At 37.8% G+C, this 17513-nt stretch overlaps 1 protein-coding gene across 1 annotated transcript; it reads right to left on the bottom strand.

Annotated features, from left to right (window-relative positions):
- Positions 1–10106: 10106 nt before the first annotated feature.
- On the bottom strand, positions 10107–10885 carry LOC119797379 (ornithine decarboxylase antizyme 2-like). The gene is given in 2 exon segments (XM_038306439.1): positions 10107–10674; positions 10676–10885. Coding segments are annotated over 2 exon segments (657 nt in total). The 5' UTR covers positions 10853–10885; the 3' UTR covers positions 10107–10194.
- Between the last annotated feature and the right edge of the window lie 6628 nt (positions 10886–17513).

Here is a 17513-nt window from a genome sequence, read left to right as displayed (position 1 = left end):
TAGTAATTGCCACAAAAGGTTATAAATTCTGTTGAAACATTTTGTTAGAAAATGGGGCAGTTTTTCATTTACGCAATATATATTATTTATTTTAAAAACTATCTCAAACCAGTGTGTGCATTTGTTGTAATTGACATTGATTTAATAACTCTTATTTTATGGGTCCTAGACATTTTAATCTTTAAAATTTCTTCAATAAATGCCAGGATTTGGTCATTATCCACCTTCTTTGACTGAAACCTCAGTAATAACCTTACAGGTTATTAAATGTTCAACAGGAACATCAAAATACATCAACAGTTGTGTGTCGTTTTTTCCTTTTGTGGACCGTAACAAAAATGGTAACAGGCGCTGTAAAATCAAAATGGAGAATATTTCTTTTAAATGTAAAAACATTTATATATATATATACGGTGTGTATATATATATATATATATATATATATATATATATATATATATATATATCTCTCAAGATACCTTCCTAGACTTTGATATTCACATTATTCTAAAATGTCAGAAATCCTCCTACACGCAGAGTAGGTTCTCTTGCAGAACAAACGAGGGTTTGTTTGTTCCAATTCTTATCTTACAATCATCCTAAAAGAAATGACATTTTCAGCATCATAGAGAGGTACTGTGGTTTTAGTGGTGTTTTGTTACATTTTTAAGATGCAGTATTTCAATGTATTACTTAATGTAGAGTATTATAGGCTATTATGTTAATTTTCTGTGTTCTTATTTCCGTTTTGCTTTCAAATAGTGTGATTCCCCATCCCCTTACCCAACAATTCACTTGACTGGCCAAGACTGGAAAATGGCTTTTACCAGGAGAGCTGCAACCATTGTGAAAGCAGACAACATTGTGGTGTGTCACACTCAAACAGTTGATGAAGGGATCATCTCAGCTTTCTGCACTTACTTTGTCTTCAACCTGGCATACCCAAGACACCTGAAGAACACTCTAATGTTCCTCCAAAGGTACATTCCAGGAATAGCTGAGGAAGGGGACCGGCCTCTGCCATTAACTGTCACCAGGAAAATAAATCTCCTCTATTGACATTATGCCTCGTCCCTACCAGTGCCCCAAATGCCCAAGGAGAGCTTTTACCTTAATGAAGCTGATTCAGCACATAGGACTTATTCATGCACATGAGGCTAACTTTAATGTTGCATGTGGACTTGATGATTGCCAGTCAACATTTACCAAATATGAGTCTTTTCGACGACATGTAAACAGAAAATTTTAGGTCCTGACAATGAATGTGAGAAAAGTGAGCGTGTCATTGATGACTTGGATGAACCTTTGACAGAAAAAGTTTTGGAAAATACTCCCTCTTATGGTGAGCTGTTAACTAGTTTTAAAGAAAATCTTTTTAATTTTATTCTGAAATGCAGGGAGAAAAATCATCTTCCAATTTCTGTTCAAGAGGAGATTGTTGATGATGTTAATTTTTTAATGTGTTTTTTCAAGGAAAATTACGATGCATTTATTGGTTACCACATGCAGAGAAGTGGTTTTGATATTTCCAAGTCTCCAGAGCTGGAAGCTGTTATCCATTCTAAGGATTTTTTTTAGTGAAGCAACAAAGGCTGTTCGATCTCCATATTTGATGAAAAACTATTGCAAACTCAAGCTTGATATGACTGAACCTATCCATTGCAAGTTAAGAAACTCGACAGGTCAAACCGTTGGCTCATATTCCTATGTACCGATTGATAAAGTGCTGAAAAATTATTGTTCACATGATGACATTCAGGATAATATCTTTTTTGAGCATAATGCAGAGATAGACAGTGAGTTTCTAACAGACTATTGTGATGGTAGTATTTTCAGATCGCACCCCTTTTTCAAAGCTCATCCAAATGCACTGCGGCTGCATTTTTATGAAGATGAATTTGAAGTAGTTAATCCTTTGGGGTCAAAACGAAACAAACACAAGCTATGTGCATTCTATTATAGTGTTGGGAATTTGGATAAAAGGCATAGATCTCAGCAGAGACATATTCATTTAGCACTGTTGGTACGGTACTCATTTGTTAAGCAGTTTGGCTTGAATGTTATCTTGAAACCACTACTAGATTATCTTGAAAAACTTGCTACTAGTGGCTTTACACTGAAAATTACTGACACTGAACTCACAGTTTTGGCTGCACTTGCAACTGTGTCTGGTGATAACTTGTCATCTCATATGATGGGTGGATTCACAATGTCATTTAACTCAGGAAGAATATGTCGCTATTGTATGGCTACTTATGATGATATTAAACACTTGTTTCAGGAAGATGGCTTTGTTTTAAGAACGTCTGAAGTTCACCAGTGCCACGTTGCACGCATTCAACAGAATGCTGATGATAAAGCAACTTATGGTGTCAATAGTTCCTCTCCCTTTGATGCATTACAATATTTCGATGTTACAAAATCTTTACCACCGGACATAATGCATGATCTGTTGGAGGGTGTAATTCCACTTGTTATGAAACTAGTTATTTGTAAAGCTCAAACAGAAAAGCACATAACAATAAAAGAGATAAATGAAGAACTGCAAAAAATATGCATTGTTCAAAATGATAAAGCTAATAAACCAGTGCTTTTACCAGAGAGACTACAGAAAGTTGGTGTCAATGGATCTGCCTCTCAAAAATGGTGCCTTTTTAGGTTGTTGCCTTTTTTAATGGCCCACCACATCCCACCTGATTGCAAATATTGGCATGTTTTTTTGTTGTGCCGTGAGATTTCTGAGATAGTCATGGCACCAAAGGTGAGAAGAGAGAATCTTTTAATGTTAGATTTATTAGTTCAAGAGTTTCTGACAGAAATGAAAGATGTATTTGGAGATGTTATTACTCCCAAGTGTCATTATTTGATCCATTATGCAAGACTGATTGAAATGTATGGTCCACTGCGGTCATTGTGGTGCATGAGATTTGAGGGCAAACATCAATATTTTAAAATGGTGGCTCGTAACTGTCGAAACTTTGTGAATATTGCTAAAACTCTGAGCGACAGACATCAGTTTAAACAGTGTTGGGAGCTTTCTACACAGAACTTTCTATGTGATTTTGAAAGTGTGCCTGGAAAGAGTGTGGCAACTCCATTTTTATCTTTACCTGCTGAACTGCAGAATGCCTTGTCACTTAATCAGAATCTTTGTAATGTGGATATGATTAACAAAGTTTTTCAACGTGTGTTTGAATTAACATTTAACAGTGTTAAGTATGCCATCAGAGATGTTTTTATCATAGATTTTCTGCATTCAGAGGCTGTGCCACTATTTTGGCAAATAAAATACATCCTCAACATTGACACGATGTGGATTCTTTGTGGCAAAATGCTGATTCCCCTATCATTTGACCGCCACTTTCATGCATGCAAAGTAAAGGTTGATGCAGAATGGACTTTACTGCAAGCAGGATGTGGACATGAAATTGACTTTCAGCCAAACGACACGTATTCTGTTGATGACATTTTGTATGTTACAGTGCGACATTCTTTCTAAGTTTTGAATGAAATGAAAACTTGAAATGTTAAAATAGAAAATAAAGCCTAGTTTTGTACATTACCTGAAATAATATGTAAGTGGTGCTTTTAAAAAATAAAAGTAAATGAAAATTAAATAATTGTTTTTCTTGTTTTTTATGTATATATTTTTTTGCTTTTCTAAAAGAGAACAAGATTGTCTTTAAAGGTACAATTCTAAACCCATAAGGTACAATCTATAGGGGTACAAATAAGTACCCACTGTTGAGGGTACAACAGAAGTACCTTTGAGGGTACAATTTTAAACCTATAAGGTACAATCTATAGGGGTACATATAAGTACCCACTGTTAAGGGTACAAATTTTGTACCTTTGAGGGTACCACCCCAGTGACAAGCCTTTGTACCCTTAAAGGTACAATTAGGTACTTTTTTTCTGAGAGTGTTGCGTTTGTCAGCCAGCGTCAGCAAAGGTGCTTTCTGAAACTAACAGTATTAGCCAAACAGAAGAAGAAAGGGGCAGTTCTTAGGAAAGCGTGTACCTCCTCCTTTTGCCATCTTCTGGCCGTTTTTGGTATTGCATTTTTTAAAAGTCAAATTTAGTCTTCAACCATTCATGCAATCTCTGATCTCATAACTATTTTCTCACCCCTCGTGGGGTGGTATGTGTCATCCTCAAGCTCGGGTCCTCTACCAGAGGCCTGGGAGTTTGAGGGTTCTGCGCAGTATCTTAGCTGTTCCTAGGACTGCGCTCTTCTGGACAGAGACCTCTGATGTTTTACCTTGAATCTGCTGTAGCCACTCTCCCAGTTTGGGGGTCACAGCCCCCAGTGCTCCAATTACCACTGGCACCACGGCTGCTCTTACTTTTCACATCTTTTCTAGCTCCTCCTTCAGTCCTTGGTATTTCCCAAGCTTCTCGTGTTCTTTCTTCTTAATGTTGCTGTCATTTGGGATTGCCACATCTATCACCACTGCCTTCTTCTGCTGTTTGTCGATCAACACGATGTCTGGTTGGTTAGCCATCACCTGTTTGTCAGTCTGGATCTTGAAGTCCCATAGGATCTTAGCTCGGTCATTCTCAACTACCTTAGGAGGTGTCTTCCATTTTGACCTTGGGACTTCCAGCTAGAGTCCTGCAACGGGTCGGGTCCCCAACGGGTCACCCGCTAAAATGCTCTTTTGCGGGTGAAAAATACATAAATAAAAAATAAACGGGTACGCGGGGTCGGGCGGATTTTTTTTTATGCGTGCGTGTTGTTATGGACATCAGAAATGTTCTATTAATCAGGCACTGGGGTCACCCTTGTTGTAGCTTAAAGCCCTGCCGGCAGTGTGGGCTTCCCTCCAAAAAGGCCACAGTCAGTGCATACACGTCTGCTGCAGTGTTAATGGCGCTGTTCTGCACCGCAGCATACTATAGCCTATTACTTGATGTGTTAAAGGGTCGGGCTGCAGGGTAAATATCAACGGGTTGGGTCGGGTTCGGATTTGAATTGAAGATATCCGCGGGTGACGGGTCGGGCTCGGTCGTCATCCTAACGGGTTCGGGTGGGTGCGGGTTGGTAAAACTCGACCCGTGCAGGACTCTACTTCCAGCCCATACTCATGGCAGAAGTTCCTGTACACTATGACAGCCTAGTGACAGCATAAATGACATATATATATATATATATATGTATATATATATATATATATATATATATATATATATATATAATATATATATAAAAGGCTTTTCATGGGTCATTAAAAAACATTAAAAGTTATATTATTTTTTAAATAAACGGCCTTAAAATTTATTATATGTGATTATCATGGCATTAAAAATGCTTTAAAATTATAAAAACCATATCGTCCAATATATCAAAAATAACTGGTTCCGCGTGTTTGCGTGGAAATGTCTGTCAACGTTAAAGATGAAGGATTTTGTTGTGTTTTTTAATATATACATGTATAAATAAATCTATCAATCGATCGATCGATAGATAGATAGATGACCTGGAAGCTGTTGAAAGAAATATCACATTTTAATGTTACAAAAAAATCTTTACAAATGAACAAAGGCTTAAAATGGAATAAAAATGAGTGTGTCCCATCTGGCCAAAGTAGTAGAACTATTTGACACCGATTTGGAGTTAGTGGTTACATGACCTGAGGCTAATTGAAGAAAAAAAAAAGAGCCCCATGTTTAGAGGGACCATCAAAACAGAATTGGTTTTACAGGTGGAGGCCACTGACATTTTTCCCCTCCTCATCTTTTCTTACTCATGGCAGATGGTCCTGTACACTATGACAGCATAGTGACAGCATATATATATATATATATATATATATATATATATATATATATATATATATATATATATATATATATATATATATATATATATATATATATATATATATATATATATATTAGGGATGGGACGATTTATGAAAACCGTCAGAACCGTTCGGTTCAACTGTCTCGGTTCGGTTCGCGTGTGTTTCGTTCGGTTCATGCGCTGCTCCTTTTTCTCATAGGCGAAGCGTTTACACTCCAGAGCAGAAGGTGGCGGTACTGCGACCAAAGCCGCAGGGAAAAAAATCAGTTGTTGTGGAGAATTGTGTGGGTATGGCGAGTGGGAAAGAACAGGAGTTGGAAGATGCGCCAGCAGCACTTTATAGGTCTGCTGTATGGGACCGCTTTGCATTTAGAGTGACCTACGATGACGGCGGAAAGAAAGCTGGGGATAAAAGTGCAACATTGTGCAACAAGTTTTGTTTATGCTAACAGCAACACGACCAACATGTCAGGCTAACCCCGAAATCCCTCATACTCCGTCAGCGCTCCGCCCCGCTGCGCTCCAGACCGGCTGCTCAAAGCAAAGCCTACAGCCTCCACTGAGGCTCCCGTCCGCTCCGCTCTGAGTTCCTTGGAGATGGTAGAGGGCATGCGCCAGATGATTAAATTCAAAGCAGCAAAACATACAGAAATGATCCAGGATTTCCGCGGATCATTTAAAATAATTACGATCCATTATTTTTTGGGGGATTTTTTTCATTAATTCCATAAATTTTTATGGGATTTCGGTGTAACAATCAACATGTATCGAACCGAACCGAAAACCGTGACCAGAAACCGTGAATTGAACCGAACCGTGGATTTTGTGAATCGTTCCACCAGTAATATATATATATCAGGGTTTTCATGGGTCATTAAAAAACATTAAAAGTGATATTATTTTTTAAATAAAGGGCCTTAATTGGCCCTAAAATACATTACATGTGTTTATCGTGGCATTAAAAATGCTTTACTTAAAGCTACAGTGTGTAATAATTACATGGATATACAGTCAGAAATGTAATATATTATACATAACTATGTTATTTATCATCATCTACGAGCTCAGCCTCTTAACCTTAATGTTTGCGTTGCCTTAGAATTCGTTATTTATAATTACATAGGAGCGGGTCTCGCAGCCATCGAGGCAGACATCTTTGCGCTACGGCAGCGCAGAGCCAACAAACTAGTGATTGCGAGATCGCCAAAATGTCACAACGATGTAGAAAAAATAACGGGTATATTTTTTATCTTAAGTCTACATGAAATCTATACCCTACACAGACTAATGAAATACTATCTGTAAAATTATCTATGTAAACAAACCTCATCACTTGAGAAGGTAGGTGATGCGGACGTCGTGGAAGACATTTTGTCCCGTAACGCCCGCCGTACTGTTGGGGGGGAGAAGCGGTGGGGGGGGAGATGTTCATGTTGCTGCAGTCTGCAGTCTGGACGTTAGATGTCACTAAAAGTTACTGTAGCTTTAAAAAAACAAAATTATAAAAACCATATCGTCCAATACATAAAAAATAACTGGTTCCGCGTGTTTGCTCGGAAATGACTGTCAACGTTAAAGACGAAGGATTTTGTTGTGTTTTTTAATATATACATGTATAAATAAATCTAGCTGTCTATATATATATATATATATATATATATGCATACATGTATATGGTTACCTGGAAGCTGTTGAACAAATATCATATTTTTATATTAAATAAAATCTTTAAAAATGAACAAAGGCTTAAAATGTGCCATACCTGACCTTATAATTCATTATATGTGATTATCGTGGCATTCAAAATGCTTAATTTAAAAAAAAAAATTCTAAAATTGTCCAATATATCAAAAATAACTGGTGACGCATGTGTGCGCGGAACTGCATCGAGGCAGAGAAAGAGCTAGAGAATGGGAAAAATGTCTGTCAACGTAAAACATATCCAAGGATTTTGTGTATCTCATATATAGGGAGTGGGGAACACTCATTTTTATTCCATTTTTAGCCTTTGTTCATTTGTGAAGATTTTTTTGTAATATTAAAATTTGATATTTCTTCCAACAGCTTCCAGGTCATATGTTATATATATATATATATATATATATATATATATATATATATATATATATATATATATATATATATATATATATATATATATATATGAATATATATATATATATATATATATATATATATATATATATATATATATATATATATATATATATATATATATATATATATATATGAATATACTGAATTAAATTCTTTGTGAAATTGTTTTACTATTAGCCTGATGAGGCACACTCAATTTTATTCCTTTTTAAGCCTTTGTATATTTTTAAACATTTTTTAATTACAAAAATAATTGATATTTCTTCAATAGCTTCCAGGTCATGTGAACCACTAACTCCAATTTCTATTTCCAGATCTACTACTTTGGCCAGATGTGTGTGTATATATATATATATATATATATACTTTGGCCAGATGTATATATATATAGCTTATATATATAAGCTATTGAAGAAATATCAATTCTTTTTGTTATTAAAAAATTAAAAAATGTTTAAAAATGTTTAAAAATATACAAAGGCTTAAAAATGAATAATATACAAAGGCTTAAAAAGGAATAAAATTGAGTGTGCCTCATCAGGCTAATAGTAAAACAATTTCACAAAGAATTTAATTCAGTAGGTCACATGACCTTGAAGCTATTGAAGTAAAGTTCCAACTTTTGTCTTTAAAAATAGCTTAAAAATTGAAAATAGCTTAAAATTGCATAAAAGCAAGTGTGCATAATGGCATGGTTTTATATTAGTTTTGTCTGACTTGGTCATAAGATAAGGAATTTATTGATTTTTGTTTATCAGGAGTACTTGGTTCAAAGATTTGTCGGAGTCCCTCATTCAGATCAACTGATGGCTAGATCCCGCTGACTCTGCGGAGCTTAAATATCCAACTTCAAACAAACGTCACTGTGGTTAAAAAATGGACAAAACTCAAAAGTATTTGTGAGGTAATGCAAAACAAAAAAAGAGCCCCATGTTCCCCAGAGGGCCTCATACTTTTCTATTACACAAAAAAACAAGAAATAAAAGTTGTTAGCATTTGCCTCAGTATTTTATCTTGTTGGATAAATATGCCAGGCCTTCTCCTCTAAATTTCCTTTATTGCCCTCTACATCATCTCAATCAATTTTGATAAGAACCACAGAAGGTAAAGAAACTCTTCAGTTCTGCTGTAATAAACTATGGATATGGATAAACTGTTAGATAAAGAAAAACGGTATCTGAATTTCTAACTATCCTAAATCTTACTAAATGATAATTTTTGCTGTATATAATGTCAAAGTAATGTTCAAGTTGTCTCAACACAATTAATTTCATTAGTGTACCTTAAATCCGTATGATATAGTATTCATGGGTCTGCTGTTTTCCCTCCATTCAGAGGTTCATTCAAATTTGTCAGTGATCAAGAGCTGAAGAATTTTCCCTCGATAATCACATTTATCAAAACACAAATTAAATCAACTTACTTTCTTGGTAATCAGACAATTTTTTTTTTTTTTGGTTTTCTTATCACAGAAGCACAACAGGTACCACTATGCAGGACATAATACCACCATGAACAAAAGAGTAAAGGAATGCTAATGCCAGAGGAGAACCTAATCCAGAAACACCACAGCATTTTACTTCCAACCTTAAAACAATACTCTACTATAGCCTGCAAACTTGGGGAAAAAAAAAAAAAAAAAAGTCAAAAGCTATTTGGATTATTTCTTTTGTTTCATCAAGTAGGCTACCATTTGTCACTCACTAGCACTTCGATTTTATACTGAATCACTTTCATACACATGCATTGGCTTTCGCCAATTTAAATGCACATCTAGAATTAAGTGTTTCACTACTCGGCTACAAAGTACCAATTATTGGGGCTAATTAGTCAATATAAAGGGTATTACTGTGACAAAAAAAGCTGGTCCCATTGAGAAGTATTTCAGTCTAGGGAGAATTATTTAGAAAACTTAACAATTTAGCCAATCCCAACAACACTGGAGTACCCATGTAGAAACTTGATGACCTTTTTGTACATTCAAGAAATTAAAGTCTATTGTAAATATAGTCAACTAGCTATGAAAATGGCAAAAGGATAAAAAAAAAAGTATCTTTTTAAGACCAGATTAATATAACATACATATTTATATGCTTGAAACAAAAACACAATGCTAACTTTTCCCTTGATCAGAAATTTATGGTGAACTTTAATAGGAAAGCTACAGCTTCGGATTCAACACAAAACAGCTATGGATGTAAATAAAGCTGAAACTTTAAGATAATGGGGAGCATGTAAACTAGCAGGTGGTGAAGAAGATGTCTGGAGGACTACTCATCATCTGAGGAGTCCCTGTCAAAATTATAGGCCATGAAGAAGACGTCAGGTCGAGGAGGGACGAGGGCATGGCCCGGTTTCACAATCTCAAAGCCCAGGAAACTGAAGGTACGCACCAGTTTAGCACGATCATCTCCGTTCTTGTAAAAGCAGACAAAAACACTAGCAACTTGCAGATGTTCTTCAGCAAACTCCAGGAGAGCTGCAAAGCTCTCTTTGCTGCCTTCTGGAAAAGGGTCAAGAAGAGGCATCTCCACATAGAGTGCACTGCTGTTGAGGACAGCATCCCACTGTATCGTCTTGGTAGCTGTGGGACGACTTTGGAAGTGGATTATTCTTGGACGTCCATTTCCTGCAGGCTCTTCCGTTACTGTCAATTTTCGGTCTGAGTAGAGCGGCCGAGCTGAAGGAGCGTGATCCCGTGTGCCATTCCCTCGCCCACCTGGGATCTTCAGGGGTGGGAGAGGGGCATCAGGAGCACCACAGAGGCCCTGGGCCGCGGGTACTACTACAGTGCAGGGACAAGTTCTCAATCATGTCACAGATACCGCTACTTAAATTCGCCATGGTAGTACAGGGCTTAGGTTTTCCTTCTTTCTCACGAGCAAAGCAATGACTGTTTAGGATCCGCTGGAGGTTGGATTTTACCATCCGGCCTCGGGTAGAGACACGACTGGCTGACTTCTCTCTCTGACAATTTACTGCACATTTGTTGACATTGTTGCTGCACAATTTTAAGATGGCTGTTGGGCAAGTATGTTTTAGGATCTCTATAAGAAATTAATTTAAAAAGTGGACGTAACTTTAGATTAAGCAGCTACAAAACAATTTCAAAAACAGCTTTAAAAATGGCATATTACTGGACTTTGTTATGGCGAATAGTATGGCAGCATAGAAAAGAGGTCAAGCATCGCTAGACATAAGCTACTGAGAATCTGACATGCGGGATGCACTGCAAAAGCAGCTGCTGCTGCAGTTGGAAAAATTTAAAAAGAATTGTGGGCGGGGAAAAGATTCTATGGGCGGGGTCAGAATGTGACTCTTTGTGACATCATCAGCATCGCTTCTGTGTAAGATCAGTAGCTACTCTGAGTTTGTACAGGTAACAACAACTTCAGACATTCATTAGAAAAAATTAGAAACGATTCAGGCGTTTTTTTGCTGCAGAAAGTTTGTGATTATAAGACACATTTATTTAAAGAAGCAGCCAAAAGGGAGTTTTACAAGGCGATACCTTTGTTTAAAAGCTATGCCATCTGAACCATATTTTAGCAGACTAATTTCAAAGTCAGCTGTGATAATTTGAATTTAGTTCATATTAACGTTCAGATTCAGTTTTTAAGGACACGTTTAAAATGGAATATTTCTTAGACCATTTGCTTCAAATTGAAGCTGCAATTTTGAAGATGCATAAGAGGTGTAATAACTTCAAAACACAGTTTGAAAGCAAATTATCTAAATATCAAAATGAGAGCTCATCTGACAGTAATGACTGTGTCAATTTAGGGAGGGCGATTGATAAACTAAGCTCAGCTTTAACTGAATTTGAAGTTCAACTGCGAAATTTTAAACAGAACAGAACGCAGGAACAGAATCTGTTAAATTCAGATAATATTCCTTTAAATGCTAAGTTTGAGCCTACTGAATACAGGAGATGTGCGTTTATAGAATGTAAAGATCAGCAATGTAATGTCCCTAAGCTTCAACAACAAAATGTGTCTGGGAAAATTCAGGCTTTAGATTTAGCACCACAGCAGTCTTATGATCAGACAACCAAGAAAGATGGGATAAAACATTGCATTAGCACTAAGACTCAGCGTGAGAGCACAGAGAAACCAGGTACGTCTATGAAAATTAAAGCTCCTGAATGTGAACAGGAACAGATCTCAACTTTGGAGGGGAAATTTGTCAAAGAAAGACCGGAATCTAAAAGTGCACCAGCAGCACAAATTGCTTCTGTCCAACAGAGAGTTTGTAAACTTAAACTAGAGGCACCTAAAGGCAACAATGAAAAGGACTGTCACACAAACCCATGTATTAAATCACAAGATAAGCTTAAGAATGTTGAAGTATTGCTTAAGCACAAAAATATTACATTTGGAGAGGCAACTCTGCCTAATAATTCAAGATCATCTACCACTAAAAGCTGTGCTGTGAATAAAACCACAAAAAGTGCACCTAAAGCTTTATATACACAACAGTTGACAGTTCAGGTAAATAACCAATCAGCTAAATCGGCAGTTTCAGCTACAAATGACAAAGAGGATGATGTGAATTTTAAAACTGTACTTTCAGCAGAAGAAGCAGACGAGATATTTTCTAAGTTGATTTCTTTTCTACATAAAATTCCTGATGTTCAGGCAGAGTTACTGCATGAAAAGAGTGAAACAGAGTATTACAAAAACCTATATGATCAATTACAAGCTGATTTCTTTGAAATACGTACAAAGCTGGAGAACCTCAAGCAGAAACAAGATCCAAGGACAACTTTAGCTGAAAATGTAATATCATCTATAAATGAAACCACCAAAGGTGCACATAAAGCTTTAGATACACATAAGTTGACAGTTCAAGTGAAAAACCAATCAGATACAAATGACAAAAAGGATGATGTGAATGCAAAAAATGTACTTTCACTAGAAGAGGCAAACAACATATTTTCTAAGTTGATTTCTTTTGTACATAAAATTGCTGATGTTGAGGAAAAGTTACAGAATGAAATGCGCGAAAAAGAATATTACAAAAACCTGTATGATAAATTAATTAAGGAACATCAGCAAAATGTTGCAACAGAAATGGAGATCCCAGAAGAGGAGACTTTTCCCAGTGTGGATGAAAACCATGAGCCACAAGCTTTGACAATCGTGGATACACCATCTGATAATTTGATAGTACTTGAACAGTCAACCGGTAGACCATATTTGCACAATCCGTCACCAGAGTCTGATGAAGATACATTTTTTGATTGTTTAGGAGATACACTTGAGCAAAATCCTGGCACATCTGATAATTTGATAGTACTTGAACAGTCAACAGGTAGACCATTACTGGACATTCCATCACCAGAGTCTGATGAAGATACATTTTTTGATTGTTTAGGAGATACACTTGAGCAAAATCCTGGCACATCTTTTGAACCTTGTTCTTTAAATACTGCACCGGAATCTCAATGTGACAATGAAGTACTAAATATAGATTATCAAATTGAGACTGAGGAAGATGATGATGTGCCTTCTTTTTCAGTTGAAGTCTTGATAAAGATCATTGTGGCAGTTGGCTTCAGTTTTCTAACCAGATATATATTTATGCATATTGGCCAAGATTTCGATATGACCGAGGCCTTCTACCAGCTGCTACAACAGTACTGCTACCCTACATACGCATCACCTCGTCCCTTCTAACTCAGCATACAATTGAATTCTTTCTTTTTTTCGCATTTTTTTTTCTGTTTTACCCTCCATCCCTCTCTCCCTTTATCTCCTCCTTAATTCTGTTCTGCTCTCCCTTTCTCTCTCCTTAATCCTCATCCCCTCTGCCTTTCTCCATTAATGTTATCCCCCCTTAATCTTTTCTTAACCTTTTTGTATAAAATTGTCATGTGGGTTTTCTCCAGGTGATCTGGTTTTTCCCTAAAAAACTGAATTAAAATGACTAAGGGTGCATTTAATTTCTGCTAAGACTAATTTTAACAGAGCTGCCTATATGATTTAAGTTTAGAGTGTTTGGTTAAAAAAGCACCAAAGTATAAACTGGAGAAGGGTGGATGTTCTTCTTGAGAATCTTACTGTATTACTTCATAACAGGCCTCACACATCTTTAATGTTTAATATGTTGCCCTCTTGTGTTGATCCCCTTTTCCAATCTGCGATTCAGAAGAGTCCTAAGAATCTGTAGCCGCAGCCCTCTTCACCGGCTATGGCCTATGCTTCCACACACCAGGTCTTGGCTCAGGCAATGAGTAATTATTCCCACCACAAAGAACAGAAACCACCCCCTATTTTGCTGTCTCTTACCCTGTGCTATAAAGATAATATAACAGGTAAAAAATGCTGGCTGCTCGGCACACACTGCTATTGAATTTTTTCAATTCAGTTTATTTATATAGCGCCAATTCACAACACAAGTCATGTCAAGGCACTTTACAGTTCAACCAGATCATGCAGTCAAATTGATTCAAAGTTTTCTATCTAAGGAAAACCAGTTGATTGCATTGACTCATTGACTCAAATACAATCCTTCACATGAAGCATGCTTGTGGCGACAGTGGAGAGGAAAAACTCCCTTTTAACAGAAAGAAACCTCAAGCAGAACCAGGCTCAGTGTGAGCTGCCATCTGCCGAGGCCGACTGGGGTTCAAGGAGACAGAAGCAGAAATACAAAAAGGAGATATAAAAGGCGGCCCTGTCCAAGAAACACACAGCCAGGCAGACAAGCACCGAGCCGGCTCCCATGTCAGAGGATGAAGAGAGCACATCCAGCCAGTCACGGTCAGAGAAACAGGACTACACTGGAAAATAGGCTGATCTCCAGCATCTATAAACAAGGGTGTTGATGGAAGCAGCACAGCTGATATTTCTCTCCAGGATGGAGTCACAGCCAAACCGGAACAGAAGAGGCAAAGCTACTATTAGAAAAAGCAGAGAGAGCATAACGTTAGAGATTGAACTACCGTATTTTCGTGACTATAAGGCGCATATAAACGTCTTTTTTTTTTCCTCAAAATGTGCGGCGCGCCCTATAGTGCGGTGCTCGCTATGTGTGTTGTTACTGCGGACGTTGTTGAGACCACCATGAGAACGTTAAAGGGGGAAGTGTGGGCGTGGATTGTGTATAAAAGAACAGGTATGTGCTTTATGCAGAACATTGTTGTCTTGGACACTAGGCCTGTTTTCGAGAAATATGCTTGAAAATAACATGCCCAAAATGAATTGAATATATCTCAAGAACCACAGAGTTTATTTTAATTGTTTTGGTATCAAAATAAAGGCAAGACCCCAGAGAATATGTTACATGTTGCCTTGAGATGACATGTGTTGTGAATTTGGCGCTATATAAATAAACTGAATTGAAAAAATTGAATTAAATGTATAGCATGTGTTTTTAATTGATCTTGTAGGGGCGAGTGCTGAGGACCAAATTTGGGTCCTCATGTTATGAAGAAGTTAACAACCCTGAAAATGGCAAAGAGACACGCCTATGAAGCACAGTTTAAACTGAAGGCTATCAGCTACACAGAGGAACATGGAAATCGAGCAGCCGCGAGAGAATTCAAGATTAATGAATCAATGGTTCGCAAGTGGAGGAAGATGGAAAACGAACTCCGACAGGTGAAGAAGACGCAGCTGAGCTGTAGGTGAATGTAAGGAGACCAGATGGTTTTTTCCACGCATCACCATCGCTGTTAATCTGTGACTCCATGCGTGCCCATCTCACAGCTGATGTGAAAAACAAGGTGAAACAAATGAACGCTGTGCTCCCCGTTATTCCGGGATCTGTTACTCCACATCGGTGTGAACCGGCCGTTCAAAGTAAGGCTGCGAGCGGCGTGGGAGTGATCGATGATCGAGGGAGACCACAGTTTCAGGAAAAGTGGAAGGCAGCGCCGGGCAAGTTATGCCACAGTTTGCGGATGGATTCTAGATGCTTGGGCTAACGCGTCTGCTGGCCCTGTTGTTCCAGCTTTCGCAAAAGCCGGCATCATTTCCGAGGAGACGCACGGCACGGAAAGTGACTCTGACAGCGAGAAGGGGAAATTGGCATGTCTGATTTAGCGCAGCTGTTTAATTCAGAAACAGAGGGTGATGACTTAGATGGGTTTGATTAATACTTTGTAATAAATACATGAATAAAGCACAATCATACTCAGGTTTGCTCCCGATCTATTTTTAAATACGCAGTAGAGGTATTTAAACGTAGGGGATATGTACCGGTATATAAAAAAACCCGCGCCCTATAATCCGGTTTGCCTTGTGTGTTTTAAATACAGTAATAGCACACATAACTGAGACTGCGCCTATTAGTACGGTACGCCTTATGGTAGTAAAAATACGGTAACAGATTCTGCAGTTAGGAGAACAGAGAGAGAATGAAGCAGAATGATGAAATGGGGTCCCTATGTCTTCCAGAAGTTTAAACATATAGCAGCATAACTATAGAGGTAGATCAGGATAACCTGAGCCACTCTAACTAGAAGCTTTATCAAAAAGGAAAGTTTTAAGCCTAGCCTTAAAAGTAGACAGGGTGTCTGCCTCACGGACTAAAACTGGTAGTTGGTTCCACAGGAGAGGAGCCTGAGAACTAAAAGATCTGCCTCTCATTCTACTTTTAGAAATTCTAGGAACCACTAGTAAACCTGCAGATTGAGAGCGAAGTGCTCTGTTAGGAACATAAGGAACAATCAGATCTCTGATATCAGATGGAGCTTGGCCATTTAAGGCTTTATATGTGAGAAGGAGGATTTTAAATTCTATTCTTGATTTAACAGGAAGCCAATGAAGAGAAGCCAGGATAGGAGAGATATGATCTCTCTTTTTCATTTTCATCAGAACTCTGGCTGCAGCATTTTGGATCAGCTGAAGGCTTTTAACTACAGTTTGTGGACTTCCTGATAGTAAAGAATTACAATAGGATCCCCAACCATCCATGCTTCTTAGTTTAGACACCGAAAAAGCATTCAACCGTGTTGTTCTTAAACATACACTAATATAGATGGGCTTTGGGTTACGTTATTTTATAAGATTTCTAAATCCAAGGTTAGAGTTAATGGGTGTTGTTCAGAATTTTTCAATGTGGAGCGAGGGGTGCGGCAGTTGTCCCCTATTTTGTTCGCCCTAAGTATCGAACCTTTGGCAGAGGCCATACGTCGAGACGATCATATACAAGGAATCAGGGATGGAAAGGGGGCAATTCATAAAATTGCCCTCTTCGCTGATGATATTTTATTATTTATAAAACACCCTCTTACATCAGTCCCCAGACTCATGCATTGCTTAAAGGAATATGGTGATATATCTGGATACAAAATTAACCAAAGTAAATCAGAAGCATTAATGACGTCGGGACAACGGCCAAGCCAACTTAGTGAGATTTTTCATTGGTCAGAAAAAGGTTTCAGGAATTCTTACACCCAAGTGGATGTGCTCTCTTCATCCTCTGGCATGGGAGCTGCCTTGGAGCTCGTCTGCCTGGCTGTGTGTTTCCTGGACGGGGCCGCCTTTTACAGCTGCTTTTTGTATCTCTGCTTCTGTCTCCTTGAATCCCAGTCGGCCTCGGCAGATGGCCGCTCACACTGAGCCTGGTTCTGCTGGAGGTT

Source organism: Cyprinodon tularosa, unplaced genomic scaffold (assembly GCF_016077235.1).
Source record: "Cyprinodon tularosa strain WSP-4 unplaced genomic scaffold, ASM1607723v1 ctg580, whole genome shotgun sequence".
In the NCBI taxonomy this organism is placed as follows: Eukaryota; Metazoa; Chordata; class Actinopteri; order Cyprinodontiformes; family Cyprinodontidae; genus Cyprinodon; species Cyprinodon tularosa.
This window is presented reverse-complemented; position numbering and strand designations above follow the sequence as displayed.